Here is a 15,949-nt window from a genome sequence, read left to right as displayed (position 1 = left end):
TCAATGGACGACAGGGTTGATGCTCGACGCTAAAGAGGACACTTTGGTATGGAAGATTGGTTTATGCCTTGCTTATTAGCGCAGGTAGGTTGAATTCTGGAATATTCTGTTCGTCTGTTTGAATCCTCGGCTGGGATGCTGGGCGGGAGGAAGTGTGGTTGTACGGTACTGTCAATCCGAAGTGAAGATGTGTTGCCTGATGGTGTATGCAGTAGTAACCTATGAGGCAGGGCGCCGCTTTCCCATTTGAATAGGTATTCACTTTTTTCCATCCAAGTTCAGGTCCTGCAGGTCCGGCCCTCTCTTGAATACGCACCATCCATTACCTAAGGTACAACTCCAATGACCGGAAAAACAACGGCAGGACGTACTCCGTACTTGGAACCGACCTGTAGGGGCTTGGCGGGGCTGGATCGGGTATTTCCCTGGCCCACCAACTGACACCCTTCATCTCCTATTGGTCGAACTCTTATGCACCTCTCGTGTAGCAACTTCCACCTGACCGCTTACGCCAATCATCATCATCAACATCAGCAACGTTTTCGTCAAGTTCAGGAGGCTGATTAAACATGAGGGACGGAAGGCAGAGACTTCTAAGTCGCAAACTACGTGTATCTCTTCGCTCAATTCCAATCTCCCAGCTACCACTTCTATGCTGTCCCCTTCTTGCCCAGAGCTTTCCCGAGGATCTCATGCAGCCGCAAGATCAATCTCGCTCTGGTCCGCATAGCCGCAGTTCCCACCAAGCATGATCAATCGGCGCCGCTTCAAGCCCCAGGACTGTGTGGAGAATCATTGATGACGAGGTGTGTTGCGTTGATATGGCACCGCCTAAGAACCGAATACGCAAATTCCACCGTCGCAGCAAGAACGGTTGCTCGACGTGCAAGCAGCGTCATGTACGATGTGACGAGCGCAAGCCTTTGTGGTATGCACCTCTCTCTCATCTGCCATGCCCACGTCCCCTTGACAATACTCGTGCCCCTCAACTGCCCCTTATCCCACGTCCTGCCCGTGGAGGACCAACGCACAAGACACTCCTCCCGTTGAATGATTACCTAACATCGGCTTTAGCACAAACTGTCTGCAGACCGGCAAGGACTGTGTATATCCAGACGTCGAACCTGACGAGGAGTCTCGATCAGGTTCTCTTTCAGAGTCCCGATCTGGGTCCGAACTCACCGTTGTCCCGGCTGAAGAAGCCTCCATCATAACCAATGTCGTGTCAAACCAGCCATTTGCCGGCTTCTCATGCGACTACCAGATGTCGGCAATGTCGCAATGGCTCTGGCACCAATGTAAGCCGCCTTCTGTACCTCCGAGATCACTTGACTAACACCATGCCCAGTCACTGCCTTTTACGTCAGAGGTCAGACTCCGGTAGAAAGGGGACAGAATCTATGCAGGTATGGTTTCGTCTCCTATCCCACGACATCATCCGGGCTAACATGAGCAAGCGTACAAAGGACACTTTTGCATCCGGGCCTGCTTCATGGCTGCCTTGTGGTTGCGGCTTGCCAATGGGCATGGGTCACTGGATCCCTTGAACACGTCAAGGTGCCGTTTCTCTATCACAAGACAGCCGCCTATGAGTTTGCGAAGCAGCAACTCTCCGAGTCTGAGGAAACCGTCAGCGACACAGCCATCTTTGCTATAGCCAGCCTGGCACTCACTGAGGTAAAGAACCATGACGTCCTTGTGATAGAATTTTGTATGCTAATGGCATGCGCAGGGAGCGGTTGGGGACTTGGATGCTTCTTCGAAGCACCTGCGCGGTCTTCACAGGCTGACTCTCAGGAAGAACGGCTACAACTTGATGAGATCAAACCTAGCGCAACAGATGCTGCAGATGTGAGTGGCCCCTTGCGGATAATGTGTAGCATTGGTCGATTAACAATTACTTCGACAGGGCTGGCGATCGCCTACGTCTAGGGGAAGTAAATGTGATCCACGATGCCATTAGTGCTGATTTCCAGCCCAGTATCATCGCCTTGCTGTTCACTTCACTGTGGGATATGGAAAGTCTCCCGCCGCGGCAAGCACCGAGATACGGATGGTGGGAAGGCGACGAGACGCCCACGGACAGGCTCTGGCAGGACTATACCAAAAACCTAAATTGGGAGCTTTCCCGTGGATTCGATCCAGAGCGCAATATAGCGACGATGCTCAACAGCGACGCAAAGAGCAGCAGGGCGAGCTACATTGCCACCTTCTTCTACCTCGTGATGGCGGTCAATGACAGCGAAATGGATTGCGTCCTTACCGTGTGGCTGCTGGAACAGCTCATCGACGATGTTTGCGACAAGGAGGAGGAAATGATTGCCGGGACATTCAGTCGCAGCCTTTGGTTATGGAGCGTCCTGTTCGGAGCTGCTGTGGCTTACACGGGCAGACCAATTACCGCAACAGGCAGAGAGCAACTCGCGAGGTGGAGAGAGTTGTACGCTGCGAAATTGAGCTTGGCCAGCCACGTGCTGCAGCTCGACAGCTGGCACGACACGAAGGCAGTCCTGGCGGAAGTTGCCTGGACTGACGGCTCAGATGCTGAGGGGAGATTACAAGACATATGGGAAGCAGCCGTCTTGCGTCGTACGGGCTCTGCACATTGCGTCCATGAAGTGGACGTGACGACGTGAGTGGCTGAAAGTCAAGAATAACACGGCTAGAAGATCTTCCAGCTTCCGAATCGGCATGCTCATTGCCCTCTAGCATCATTTCGACAGAAAGAGATACGTCTGTGCATATCTCCGTACATGACATCGCCGACTGCATGCCGGAGCAACGTTTTGTCGAGATCCGGTATCAAGTTTTCGGTGACCTGGAGGCTGGCGACCCTGGCTTGAGTCAGAAAGCCGGTACACCGAGATTTAGATCGGCGTTTTAGGTAGGGGATGATGCGCAGCAACACCCAATTTGTCGTAGCGCAGACGGGCGGCTTCATATCCGAAACTTGTTTTCCTTCCTTCTCACAGTGAAAAAACTAGCAGCTGAAGAAAGATCCACCGACTGGCATCTTTTGATCTCCGGTTCGTGTCGGCGACGGCGGCGAGGCGCAAGGGCAAGATCGCCATGATTGCCAATTGCCTCACGTTGTGTTAAAGGGGGATTTCGACTCGGCAGCATCTACCGAGGGACGAGCGTGACAGAGTTCAATGGTGTGGAAAGACGACTAGGATGAGCCGAGTAAAAGGTAGTCCACCTGCGACCGGGCTCGATGGGGAAGTGTGGAAAGGGAAGCTGCCGAACGGGAGGTTGTAACTCTGCCGGTACGGATGGGTCAGCAGTGGATACTCATGTACTGATCATTATGCTTGAATATCAAGGACAATCACGTGCAAAAGTTGCGTCCAAGAGTTGTGAAGCCATTGATGCAAAATGGTAGGAAAATGCTGGAGGGGGAAAAGTGAAGAAAGGAAGGAAGGTGGTTTCATCGTACACCTACCTTATTGTTCCGACACGAGGTATCTACTGATTGCAAGTACCGGTGATTAGACAGTTAAGGTAAGATGGGTAGAAAGGCGGCAAGCTATGGCGCTGGTCTGGGGCTGCGGGTGGCTTGCGTCAAGCTAAGTGCCGTTTGTTTGTTTATCCATACTGACGGGACGTTGTAGGTAGACGACTCTGAAAACGGAAAACAGACAGCGCTATCGCATGGCGCATCGTGGCTTCCCCAATGCCATGTGTCTTAGTCTTTGCTCTTACACTTGACCTTACCACCTTACATAAGAAACTCCATCTGAGAGTCTGGGACAGAAGGCAAGAACCTTGCACACACTCTCTCGATCTCGACTTCAAATGTCAACGCCTCGTCGTCTGCGTCCATCGCCAAGGTCTTTTCTCCATCCCATCGTCAATGCTCTCCGCTCGACGACGGGCGCCTCCGTCTCACGTCTCTCGCTGACCCCTCGTCCCGTATTCCGTGTCAACGTCAGCTCATTAGCCATTCCGCATTAAACTGCGTTGAACTGCCACACGCCAGTGGTTCCCCGCGTCTCAAGCTCATGCTGGCCTCAAAGTCAACAAGAGTCAAGAGCACCGGCTTCGTCGATTTCCAGCTCATCGGCGTCAGAGAAGACCGAGGTGGGGGGCCAAGAAGATGGAGCTGTTCAATGCAAACTCGACGAAAATCCGGAGAACGAAGTCAGAGACGACGTGGAGCGATTGCTGGTGATCGAGTCGAATGCTCGTGGATCGCATCAAACTACTCAAGATGCCGCTGTCGTTGCCGGTGCCGCTACCGTTACCGCTGCGCTCCATGATACGATCGAACATGACAAGTTGCACCATGTTATCAAGCCATCACAAGGCCACACGCTGCACGTTACTCATGCATCGTAATGCAGCATCATCAAAGGAGTCGCAAATGGTTGGTAAGGACCGCTTCCGCCAGAAGCAGGCCAGCTGGTAGACACCGAAAGACCGCATCGCGAAGCGCGTTTATGTGTCTTGCGGGCGTGATGCACTGCGTTGTTGCTTGTGGTGTGTGGCCGACTGACTGCGACCCGAGCCAGTGAGCATCGAACACGCCAAAATAGCTGCTGGCAGATCGTGCAAGTTGAGACGGAGACTGTCGGCCGGTGTGTGTCAGCCATTTGCGGCCCGCCAACCACGGCCACTGCTTCGTCGACGCGTGAGCCGGCGACGTGCCTACACCAATGAAGCAGCCAACGACCAGGAGGAAGAGTAACACGAGGTTGACGGACAAACGGGCTGACAGTCCGGCCTTCCGCAGTTCCCGCTCGGCTGTGGTGCTACACTTGTCTGTTGTTAGTGTCGTGTGCGTCTTTTTTCCACCCTCTCGCTCTGTTGCTCCGCCGCCGTCTGTCGCCTGGCTTCTTCTAGCGGCCGGCGGTGTCGATGCCACCTCGGCAAGCGTCGATTGATGCGCGTCAAAACATTGGTTCAAGATGGCGCCATGACTTTGATGCTCGAGACGGCTACTGGAAACGGGTTACGGGAGGCTATCACGTCTGTGCGAGGAGGGAAAGGGGGAAAGTCAAGGAACAGTCGGAACAAGAGCAACACATATGGATGGTTAGGATGAGCAAGTTCCGCTCCTGGTGCGAGTCGACGAGCTGCGCAGCCTTGTTTCTTTTCTCTGCGTCTTCTGGCCTACTCTTCTACCGCCGGGACGCTTGAGGTTTCTGCACGGATGTGTTGGTGCTGCAGCCATGATCCCTCCACGCTGCCGAGACGGATGAAATACTGGCAGCGCGATAGGCCAGGGACGTGACCAGTCTCCACCCGGGACCCAAGTTCAAGTCAGGAAAATCAAGGAAGCAAGACCAGTCACCGCCATCCTCGCTCGGAACGGGCCTATGACAGACGCAGACAGAATGAGGCCAGCTGGCTAGCGCCGTGTGTTAGCTCGAGTTTGACCTGCGGTCTTTCTGTGACGGCCAACACCAAGGCACATATTGGATACGACGAGGTCGGCGATTCGGCGGTGGACGCTGGCCGCATATCTGTCTGTTTCCAAGGCAGCCAGCAGAAGCTGAGAAGATGATGCTGCTGCCGCCGCCAGGAGTCTAGACACTCTGGCCAGCAGCTGCCCACGACGCAAGACGGAGAGATGAGACTGGATGGGCTTGGAAATGAGTGGTGGACAAGATATTCCAAGATGTGATTGCTATTGCCTTGGCCTAGCATCCATCTGCAGAAACCAAGGGCGCCAATGCTTCGGAACAGGGGTTGTCTCTGGCCAGCAGAACATGGGCAGGGGGGGCCACGCATGTCGACGTGGTAGACAGCTCCACCCCCAATCCTCCCCTCCCGAGTCTGCCATGGCCGCAGCCCCTTGGATGCCCCCCTCACAGACCTCATCTCGTTCGCTCGTTTGTGCAAATGCCAGCAGAGACATGGCTTCGTCCCGCAACATTAAAACCCGCTGACCCCCTCTGTCCCTGCCCGACGTCTGTTTCTCTTCTCATCCTTTCAGCCCAACCCGCAACCTCATTCCTACCCAACTTCTTCTGCATTCTGCATCGCTGATCTCTGGCAACCCAACAAGCGCCAATATTGTCTTCTTCTACCCGCCTACATCCCTTCAGCCCTCAAACAAACGGTCAATCTGAGCTAAGAAAGATCAAAAAAGATCTTCCGCATCTTGCCACCCAAGGATTACCATACTCGACACCATCTCGACCAAAGCATTCCAAAGGAACGTCGCAAACAAGTGACCCGCTGTGTTTGCTCTTTTCTTTGGTATCTTCACACGACACAACTCAGCCGAGTTGATTCACATTGCCCTGGATTTGCATGACTACGCGACCCGAGGAATCAATGACTGCTCTTGTTGTTCCGCGCCCGGATATGCCTGGCTACAATTCTCTTGATTTGGACGACGTCCACACACCTTCTAGGTATTGTCTTTTCTTATTCTGTTCCCAGGGTGGCCCGTCGTCTTTTTAAGTCATGTATTGCAAGCTTCATGTACAGTCTCTTCGCGTCTCTACCAACCAGATCTTTCCCGCCGCGGAGGCATTCAAACTCAAAAGGATATATCGACCCATGGACTCTGGACTATTTTCTGCCTGGACACTTTCCGAAGGATCATTGCCCGGGACATACTTTCATTCCGCTGGACTACAGGAGACCGTAGTGCAGAGGCCTAGCCTCTTGCCTGTCGTGCCAGACGCGGTCATCAACAATATTTGATACTATTCTACCGGTGAGTACTGCCCGACAAGAGCAAACCCGAGACAATCAGCAAATTGGACTCCACTGGAATATTTCGCACCAAACAAACCTGGACAATACCTGGAAACCTTTTCCCCAATGGATATTCATGGATATGACCTACTGGGACCCATGGACGTCTCACCCGAGGCTATAGAGGCTGCCCAGCTTCGCATTTGGATGGACTTCCCTGGATACCTTCACCCAACGACAGTGGATATGCTGGTTCTACCGCTTTGTTACTGCCTTACTTCAGGCTTGACAATGGCACATTTCGGCAAATAGACCCTGGACTATCACGGTGCTCCAGCACGCGTCGGCTTCTGTTCTCTCTGTTCATGGATTTTCGCTTTGACCATCTGCTTCGACTTGACATTACCTGGTCTACCTCCACAGCAGCACATCCTGACGGACGGGACTTGCTACTACGCTGTTTTCTGGAATATCACTCTTCAACACAACCGGCATCATTCATCATCTTGAGGTCTTGCACGACTGCTCACGCCTTGTGAGCCGACATGGGGACAACATCATCGCACCGAGGAAACTTGATCTCATCCTGAAGACTGCAACGCCGATACCGCATACTACCAAGGACTTCTATCTTCACGACTCTTGACCCTGAGGATCTCCGACCCATCTCTGTTACACACCTGGAACTTCACATGTCTGATCCGCGGATTCACACTGGACCATCTTCGCCATCTTTCCTCGGACTGTATTCTGGCATGATCATGCTGATCTGCGCTCGCTTGGTCTGTCAACTCATAACTCCGAACCTATGAGGCACAAGACCAGTCTGCTAACATGCTTGTACTACAGGAACAAAGTTGTACCATGCTGAGATGTTTTCTTGTTTACTTGCTTTGCATTGCACACATGATTAGTGGAGAAACAGCACACTAACCCCCCCTTTCAGCGACTACAGCTTCTTCCACGCACAAATGGTGCCCTCAGGAATGTTTTCCTTTTCTTCTCAAACAGGACCATCGGACCCCTTGAGTGGTTCGTGGGAAACGACAGGAGAAGGTGCACAGAACTTTCAAGACTTCTCAGACAACGGATCTGCCCACCCGGGAGACTCCGAGGACTACTCATTCCAAGTTGATGGCCACATCACGCCCAGAGGACAGGGTCAAACTACCGAGGATTTGCAGAGCAAGTGGACTGCTCCCGCAACTGTTGGTAGCGAGCCCATGCGGAGAGGAACTTCGCGCAGCTCAGCCGGAAGCCGCAAGCACCGGATTTCCAAGGTCACATCTCCCAAGGCACGACCTACCAGAATGACTGCTGCTGCGTCAGCTCAAGTATCTGCTCAGCTGTCCTCCATGGACATCACAGGTAATGCCACGGTCTACGGACCTCAGCCCAGCGCCCAAATGATGGACGTGAACCCCTACTTCCTGGACACGGATACGAGCGCCGTCTCGTCCCAATGGTTTAACTCGATGGAGCTCGGCATGATGCCCGATGGCCTGCCCTCAGGCGAGCTGAACATGCACGTTGTGCCTGCTCAGATGCAGCTTGACCCGGACTCGAGCTTGGGTGCTCACTCTCCTTCTGCCTCCTGGAACTCCTTCAGCCCTACAGAGTCGCACCTGTCCTCGCCGGCTGGAAGCACTGAGGACTCGTGGCTGTCCGCCCCTCTCATGTCTTCGCCGTCACACTCGGAGCACGTCTCCCCCATTATTCAAAGCCAGTCTCCAAGGTATGTTCCTCAGATCAGCTGCTCTAGCCTAGAGTCAGCCTCTGACGAGACACTCTTGTACAGCGCCAACGGGAAGTTCATGAGCGACGAGCTCGCTGGAAGCGTCCTTACCATCGTCGGCGATGCCGCACTGCCCCCTGCTTTCCCCAGCCGCCGGCCTACCAACGAGGGTGACACCGCCCGGGACCACCCTTTGTACAAGAACGCGACCCCGCAAGCCGATGGCTTGTTCCACTGCCCATGGGAAGGAGAAACCAGCTGCAACCACAAGCCCGAGAAGCTCAAGTGCAATTATGAGTAAGTCGGCCTTTGTCCTCGTCTCCATACCCGTCCCGTCCCCCGAGACTAACCACCCCCTTCTTGTGCAGCAAGTTTGTGGACTCCCACTTGAAGCCCTACCGCTGCAAGATTGACTCTTGCGAGAATGCCCGTTTCTCCTCCACTGCCTGCCTGCTCCGCCATGAGCGTGAGGCTCATGCCATGCACGGCCACGGCGACAAGCCCTTCCTGTGCTCCTATGAGGGATGCGACCGTGCCATGCCCGGCAATGGATTCCCGCGCCAGTGGAACCTGAAGGACCACATGCGCCGTGTTCACAATGACAACGGCGTTCCCGGATCCCCTACCAGCGTCAGCAACGGACAGCAGAGCTCCAAGGGCCGTAAGCGCAAGGATGCGCCCAAGGCCGCCACCGTCGGACCCGCACCACCCTCCCGCAAGGTCACCGCCAAGGCGGCCGTCGTGGAGGCTGCTGTCAAGGAGGAGCCTTCCTCCAAGCCCCTTATCGAGGAGTGGATGGCCCACCGCCAGGCTCTTGAGAACATCATTCGTGACCTCAACCAGCCCGAGGACATGAAGAACTCGCAGCTCATCAAGGATGCCCACAACCTCCTGTCCGCCATGGGCAAGATCGGACACAACCTTACCGCTCAACCCATGGACGCCAAGGTCCCCTTCCACGGAAACTACGCCCACGCCGGATGAATACCTACTTTTGGTCCGTAAAAGCCCACTTTACACCATCGATAAAAAAGACTTCCCACTGACTAGTCATTGCTTGCAGAACTTGACTACACCAGTCACAGAATGTTACCAGCCCTGAATGCAAGCGCATCAGGTACCTTCGACTACAACTCGATCCTCTAAATTGTGGACGTTGTATGTTGCCGGGGAACCATCACGCTATCACGAGGTATTCGTGTCGTAATGAGCTTCTCTCACACTGGATAAATCCACACCTCTGGATGGATACACATCGTATGCCGCCCGGCGAAGGATACCTAGGATTGAAGTCAACGGACACCGCAAGGAGTACCCAAAGAGCCAACAAAATGCGCTCTAGCGAAAGGCCGCGCCGCCCCCGCGCCGCGGTCAGATGGAGGAAGTGCGATTGCGATGCAAGGGAAGGCACACTGTTTTGATTTACGCACGATGGAATTATTAGAAGAGGGTACATGTAAGAGCTCACGCTCGACACACAACAGAACTTGTATTTGTTTTTGGAACTGGATTTTGGAGAAGACCCTCACAGCGCGAGGCTCCGCCACAACTGTGGCAAGTTACAGACTCGATCGAAATGGACCAACAGCAACTGGAATTAGATTATTTGAGTAGATAGGTGACGAAGAAGGAAATTAGTTAAAAAAGAAGAAAACGGTGCTGAAACTCTGTGGTTCCCTAGTCCCACGTTGACTGAGTATGATTGAAGTGCACTGGAGTTGTCGTTCACAGCAGAGTGCGTACTAAGACTTGTCTAGGGACGGTCGACAGCACACATTTTCAGCTGCGAGATACGGAAGCATCCTTATGGTGTCCCTAGTATCTAAGGGCGGCGAGTCCAGCTCGATTGAATGTCCATCTTAATGCCGTGACTACAGCGTGACCAAGTATTCAACTGTCACACAAAATGGTTAAAAGGATCAGAACACAAGTTGAGTTTAGCGAACTCCGGTCTTGGCTTCATCTGGTACGTTGAGATCTATGCCTCGTTGCCTTTTTTACGATTTCCCCTCTTCAACCCATCCTTTTCCACTCCTCTCATCTCTCTCTGTATAACTGCTTCAAATCTTTGGGGGGTCCGAAGCGTAGACCGATGATGTGTCGAACCCTTCTACAGTATCCACGACCAAGGCCTGGAAAGATACGACGCGCGGTCGACGGGCTGGAATCAACGAAGTCTACTTTTCCCTGTGAGGTATCATAACGTTCACCCACATCTTGCACATGGTTCCCGAGATCATGGCTCGAGGGTGCGATCTTCTGGCTTTGGGGTGTGATCACGATGTGCTTGGAAGGGATCGGTGGATAGTGTTGATGAAGAGGGGCTTATCGGGGGTATATCACCGGCGTGTTGATGGAATCGAGATTCTTTATGGAGCGGATGACATCCAGGGTCGACATGAGATCTCCCGAATGGAATTGGAGAACTTCTTTGCTCAACAGTGATAGGGGAGTCGATGACAGATGTGAGCAGTCCCCGCTTATGACCCCTCGATAGGATATGGTCAGGGGCAAGTAACCTTGCAAAGGGATGGGACAACGAGGGAGAGTTGGCATGGAGGAGGAGAGCTGGGATTAACAAGGTCTATACGCATCCTGCGTTATTGACGGGGTTTCTTCCAGGGGAGCAACGCGTGGGTGTAGGGTTAAATAGCCTTTTTCTCTACATTTACTCTCTGGATCTGGTGGAGGCGTGGTGGTCTCCCGCTCTGGAGACGTGATCGTGATTTTGCATGGAGACGGTCTATACACATAGCCTCGCGGTAAGAGAAAAAGATGGGATTTTTCAATTTTTGTTCTAGCTAGCCGACAATAGCTGGCGCGCAGGTAGGGGTCGTGATAGTCTCTTGGGAACGAAGGAGTATGTCGGCTATTGAATACCTCGCCGTGATGGGATGAGGACTAAGGAGATTTAGTTTGTAGCAAGGTTGGTGATGTGAGTATAGATTCCGACTGTAGGGCTCGGCTAACACGAGAGCTTCTTTGCAATAATCGGTGTGTTACGATCGTTGTAGCTCTCTTAGATATGATGGGCACTTGATGTATCCAGTCTGGGAATCCCTGCTTTGGCATGTACAAGATTTCCCTAACACAGGAAACTCCCAGACTGTGACGACACGATGGAAAAAAGCCAGAAAAGTTGCTCGAGTAACCCGAACTGAGCATGCTAAATGGCTTGCAAGAACGCCGACTGCGCAGTGAGCCCCTGAAGCCGATCTGGACGTGAACGCCACATCATTTACAGGGGATCGTGAACATTAGACAAGAATTGGATGATGATCGGACTATCAAGTCGAGATTGAGAGGGGAATCTAGGCACACGTGTGGGCGGGTAGGATGATGTGTGTACGGGAAACGAGTCTGATGTTGTGGCGACAAAGAGACACGGGGAGAGAAAAGCACACAGGAGCGGGAAGAGCATGCCCGCGCACAAAGAAGGGACGAGGGCGGACGAGGATGGATGAGGACGAACAAAAGGCTTTCTGAGGGGTGTGTGTTTCTCGTGATTGCTAAATGTTGCGCAACACAATAGACCTCGGAGTTGCAGATATTCAGGAAGAAAAAGACCGAAGAGGCGAGTCCAGGGTTCAAGCGCGCGGAAGAGACTTCTCGCAACAGGCGACGATCATCAGTCTGATCACCAGATGAATTTTCAATGATGAATTTTCAATGTGGTCACTGCCTTCGTCCCCCCTTTTACTTAATGATATGCCATTATAGCCTTTTGACCAGCTTACCATAGCTTACTTCTGGTCTTGAGTCTACCTAGACTCCGTTTGATCGGCCTTGCGCGCATGGTGTTTGGTTATGTGTATGAGAGAGCGAGAGTGTAAGCCACAGCTTTGGAAAAGTATGAAAGTGTGAGTGAAGTCGGTACGGACTTCCTGTAAAGGGGTAAAGGAGCTTACAGGATCGTTACTCGCCCATGCAAAAAAGGACGCGACTATCAACTAGATCGCCTTCGGTCGAACACGAATAGCCCCCTTCCTTTCGCGATGACTAGCGTTTGATTTAGAGATTCACTTTTCCACCATCTCTAGAGATCGTCACCTCGTTCTTCCTTCTCCTTCTGCTCTCCTAGGCCGTGCGCGACAGAAATACGCGGCTGGTAAGAACAATAAAAAGGAAGGAGGATAGACTTTCACGTAAGGGAGGGAGGAAAGCGACCACGGCGTCGAAGGCTTGTGCAGCCTGCCACGTGGAGGTGGACTGATGGAGGATGTGGGAATTTGCAAGGTCGCACTTTGCAGTGGGACGTTGACGGGCATTCTATGAGCGATGCTGCGATAGTATGCAGGTATTCTTTGTCCCTTCCTGTATGGCACAGCTTATCTGTAAGTGGCATGTCCTGGTCAATGGCGAGGGGCGGGACGGTCATCGCCGACGAAAAGCACCATTTTGAATTTGAACGGGAATGTATGCACGTGAGGGGTCTCTATCGAGGCGGCCGTCGCGGGAAGGACAACTTACCATTGGGGGTGAGGACGGCCAAGAAAATCATGCTTGCCCAGGAACAAGAGTCGGGGTAATGAGAGTGAGAGAAGGGCAGGACCGCATGATGATCAGCGGCAGCCTCGATAGACGCAAGTGATGAGCTGATGATGTGGTCAGCGGACAAGACGGCAGCGAGAGTTTGTGCCCTTTACGCTTCGGCGGCCGCCTTCGGGAACGGTGCCGAGGAGGAGGAGGGGGGAAGTGAGACGCTTCTGTTCTGTAAGAAACGGAAAGTGAATGGACGATGCTTGGGCCAATCAGAATCCCATTCCCGGTGGCCGTCTGGACCAAGCCGGGACGAAAGTTCACCTTGTTCAACAAAAGGGATGGGCGAGAGCTGACTGAGAGTTTTGTACAAAAAAATGAGATGGGAGGCAAATGGGCAGATGGCGGTGTTGTTGGCACGGCGAAGGCAAACAGGGAAGAAGTCTGAATTACTAGTCATTGACCTCGTTGACTAAAGCTCGGGTCTGGCTCCCGAGAAGCTTAAATAGGTAAGAAACTATAAACATGGCCGTAAAGGGAAGTGAAATGCAGGAACTGATGTCCTGAGGGTGTATCGTAAAACTCTTTGAGCAAGCATTCTTTAGCCGCCCCTCCCTGGTCTTTTACCTCAAAAGAAACAACAATGGATATTCCCGTCTGCAAGGTTTATACACAATGTACAAGCTTTTTGGGCCCGTCAATTAGCCCCCGAATGTACCGACAGATCCCGATTTCGCGTGTTTCCGCAGAGGCGCGGGTACGGCGGTGTAACTGCTGCGGTCGTATGTGCCATAGCGAATCCCTGCCTCCAGGTCGTCGATGCTCTGGCGGATGCTCTCACGATAGACAACGTCGTCAACTTCGTAAAGGATCTGACTATGACGACTGCTTTCGCCCGACGCATTGGTAAGGTGGCTGTCAGGCCGGCCGTCTTCAGCACTGAAGCTGGGCCGGTGCTGACTTGAGGGCTCTGAGTTGCTCCTCATGTGTTGAATCTTTGGACGGCTGAAATTATTGACGGCTTGGCGCCGGGCCATTTCCGACTTTTCCGTCGTTCGACCCCTCGGAGCCCTTCTCCTGTCGGGAGACCTATCAGCGGGGCCTAGACTGGCTTCGTCCAGTTGGATGTTGATAGTGTAGACTGATTGATTCTTCATCACTGCCGGTAACGGCTTGTTGAGCGTCCCTTCACTAAACCTTTTGGTTGCGGGGGACTTTGAGGGAATTACGTCGAGCTCCTTCACTGTAGGCTCGTTTGACATCTGACTGGTTCTTGCCGAACCGGTGGTGGCCTTGTCGGTAGGTACTGGCTCCGTTGTCGCGCGAGTTTTGCGTGCGTTGGTGCCGAGGAACTTGGGAAGGTATTTGTTGAAGAATGGCTTTGTAGAGGGAATACTGGTGCAAATGATGCCGAGAAATAGCTCAAGGCAAGATACAAGCCAGTTGATCCAGGCGTTCCATGTGGCGTCGGGCTTCGTAGTCATGATCCAGGTGAAGTATGTGCGAGCAACACCGGCAAAGCATGCGAGGAATCCGGCACCAAATAAGAGGTTGACAATGGTAAGTTGTCTTGAGGTGAGCTTGTCGGCGTATACAATACGTACGAGGGCGAGGGGTAAGAGAACCACCAGAAAGTCCGTGACGGTATTGATGGTTCCGGCAACGAGAAGATGGGTGGATTCGTTGATGCAGTTCTGCGGCTCCAACGAGAGAGTCCAATAGAGCTTGAGAGGCCTTGGATACGTCAGTACTGCGCGTCTTTCACCATCGACGGAGAACTTACCGGCACTGCAACATAGCTACCAACATAAAGACGATGCAGTTGACGGAGATTAGCACCTGTAGTGCTACGACGAGCACTCTCAACTTATTCGATGCTGCACACGCGATTCTGTACATCAGAGCCAACATGGATAACTTGGTGAAGCTTGTTGCCAAGTCGAACAGGATCTGGCTGGCGAGGCCGATTTGAAGTGACCCCGTAATAGTTTCGGTAGGCACATCCCAGACATGCCGCCCCCAGCCATAGCTGTTCGTAGCTATGACTCCAAGCACCACGAAGCCCGTGGCTGGAATAAAGGCCAGCACGACGAGAATGTCGTCCCAGCCGAACCCATTAGTGATACATCGTCGTGTATAGATCCGGATGGAGAGGATGACAGTGGCGATGGCCAGTAGGATGATGGCAACGATCTCGTTGGCCGGGCCTCTCGTTACTGGATTGACGAAGTTCGGGGTCGGCCAACTGAGAATGACTTCTACAGGCGGGATTCTCATATCGTAGATGGCGTGAACATCATGGAGAACGGGGAGTTGGCCACGACTATTGCTAAGAAGCGGAGGTGTAGGAGAGGTTTGGGGAGTATCTCCTCCTTATTCCTTCCCTATGCGGCGTCCAAGGTGGTCCGAGTACACGCGGGGACGAAGAGGACACTGGACGAGGGGGGATGGGCAAATCGAATGGATGGGCAAAAAGACGTTTTTTTCAGCGGTGGTGACCGTGCTTGAGCCTAATCAACGGATGAAGGCAATGGCAAAGCATAACTCTGCTTGTGACATCAAGATGGTGATGCGAGCCCCGGCCAATATATCCTTTCGGTCTCGATGGTGGCCATCCCATCCCTGGCACGGCACTGCGGGGAGGGGGGGGGGAGTGGTGCGAGGAGTGAGTGTTGGCGAGACATTCTCAAGGCCGCACTGACGGCTTGAACCGGGGTTCTCATGAGGAACTGGTGGTGTCGTGTCGTGTTGTCTCTCTCAGTGTCCATTGGATATCCACGGGGCGGTGCTGAAAAGGGAACGATGGATGCTACTCCGTTGATCCCACGGCATCTTGGCCGGTTGCAAGTCTGTGTGAAATAAGCCGGGAAGGCAGTAGACTTCGGCGCCTTGCTTCTTTGCGTAAGTCATCTTCTGCGGCACCGTCGCATCGCTTCTCTAGAGCCGTTATGGGAGAGAACGTCTCCCAGCCCTATTGTTGGTTTTGCAGCTGGGGTGACAAGCCCGTTTCTCCGGCTAAGGAGGCTCAACAGCAGACTAGGCCGTTTGACGCGGCAGACCCAGGCTCAGAGACCGGGGTCATTT

At 53.2% G+C, this 15,949-nt stretch overlaps 5 protein-coding genes across 5 annotated transcripts; 3 read left to right on the top strand and 2 right to left on the bottom strand.

The window, feature by feature from the left end:
* Positions 1–897: 897 nt before the first annotated feature.
* CLUP02_03191 (uncharacterized protein) lies at positions 898–2,636 on the top strand (the record flags this gene model as incomplete). The annotated part of the gene is made up of 6 exons (XM_049282216.1): positions 898–928; positions 1,146–1,298; positions 1,349–1,406; positions 1,458–1,677; positions 1,733–1,851; positions 1,910–2,636. 6 exons carry the CDS (start codon positions 898–900, stop codon positions 2,634–2,636), a joined length of 1,308 nt encoding a protein of 435 aa, XP_049139359.1.
* An 870-nt stretch (positions 2,637–3,506) lies between these two features.
* On the top strand, positions 3,507–6,335 carry CLUP02_03190 (uncharacterized protein; the record flags this gene model as incomplete). The annotated part of the gene is made up of 16 exons (XM_049282215.1): positions 3,507–3,551; positions 3,616–3,688; positions 3,754–3,927; positions 3,980–4,334; positions 4,397–4,479; positions 4,512–4,577; positions 4,636–4,777; positions 4,843–4,972; positions 5,040–5,156; positions 5,221–5,261; positions 5,332–5,467; positions 5,525–5,598; positions 5,660–5,834; positions 5,939–6,064; positions 6,119–6,164; positions 6,229–6,335. The coding sequence occupies 16 exons, from the start codon at positions 3,507–3,509 to the stop codon at positions 6,333–6,335; spliced, it is 1,890 nt and encodes a 629-aa protein (XP_049139358.1).
* A 1,287-nt stretch (positions 6,336–7,622) lies between these two features.
* CLUP02_03189 (C2H2 transcription factor) lies at positions 7,623–9,370 on the top strand (the record flags this gene model as incomplete). Its single annotated transcript, XM_049282214.1, has 3 exons — positions 7,623–8,386; positions 8,450–8,683; positions 8,755–9,370. 3 exons carry the CDS (start codon positions 7,623–7,625, stop codon positions 9,368–9,370), a joined length of 1,614 nt encoding a protein of 537 aa, XP_049139357.1.
* A 693-nt stretch (positions 9,371–10,063) lies between these two features.
* CLUP02_03188 (uncharacterized protein) lies at positions 10,064–13,325 on the bottom strand (the record flags this gene model as incomplete). Its single annotated transcript, XM_049282213.1, has 13 exons — positions 10,064–10,098; positions 10,155–10,244; positions 10,501–10,672; positions 10,730–10,820; positions 11,059–11,129; positions 11,197–11,287; positions 11,390–11,446; positions 11,505–11,552; positions 11,629–11,864; positions 11,921–12,019; positions 12,532–12,713; positions 12,857–12,981; positions 13,033–13,325. 13 exons carry the CDS (start codon positions 13,323–13,325, stop codon positions 10,064–10,066), a joined length of 1,590 nt encoding a protein of 529 aa, XP_049139356.1.
* Positions 13,326–13,566: 241 nt separating this feature from the next.
* Positions 13,567–15,142, bottom strand: CLUP02_03187 (uncharacterized protein; the record flags this gene model as incomplete). Its single annotated transcript, XM_049282212.1, has 2 exons — positions 13,567–14,599; positions 14,649–15,142. The coding sequence occupies 2 exons, from the start codon at positions 15,140–15,142 to the stop codon at positions 13,567–13,569; spliced, it is 1,527 nt and encodes a 508-aa protein (XP_049139355.1).
* Positions 15,143–15,949: the final 807 nt, after the last annotated feature.

This window comes from Colletotrichum lupini, chromosome 2 (assembly GCF_023278565.1).
Source record: "Colletotrichum lupini chromosome 2, complete sequence".
NCBI classification, from domain to species: Eukaryota; Fungi; Ascomycota; class Sordariomycetes; order Glomerellales; family Glomerellaceae; genus Colletotrichum; species Colletotrichum lupini.
Note: the sequence above shows the minus strand (reverse complement) of the source record. Positions and strands in the feature narration are given on the sequence as shown.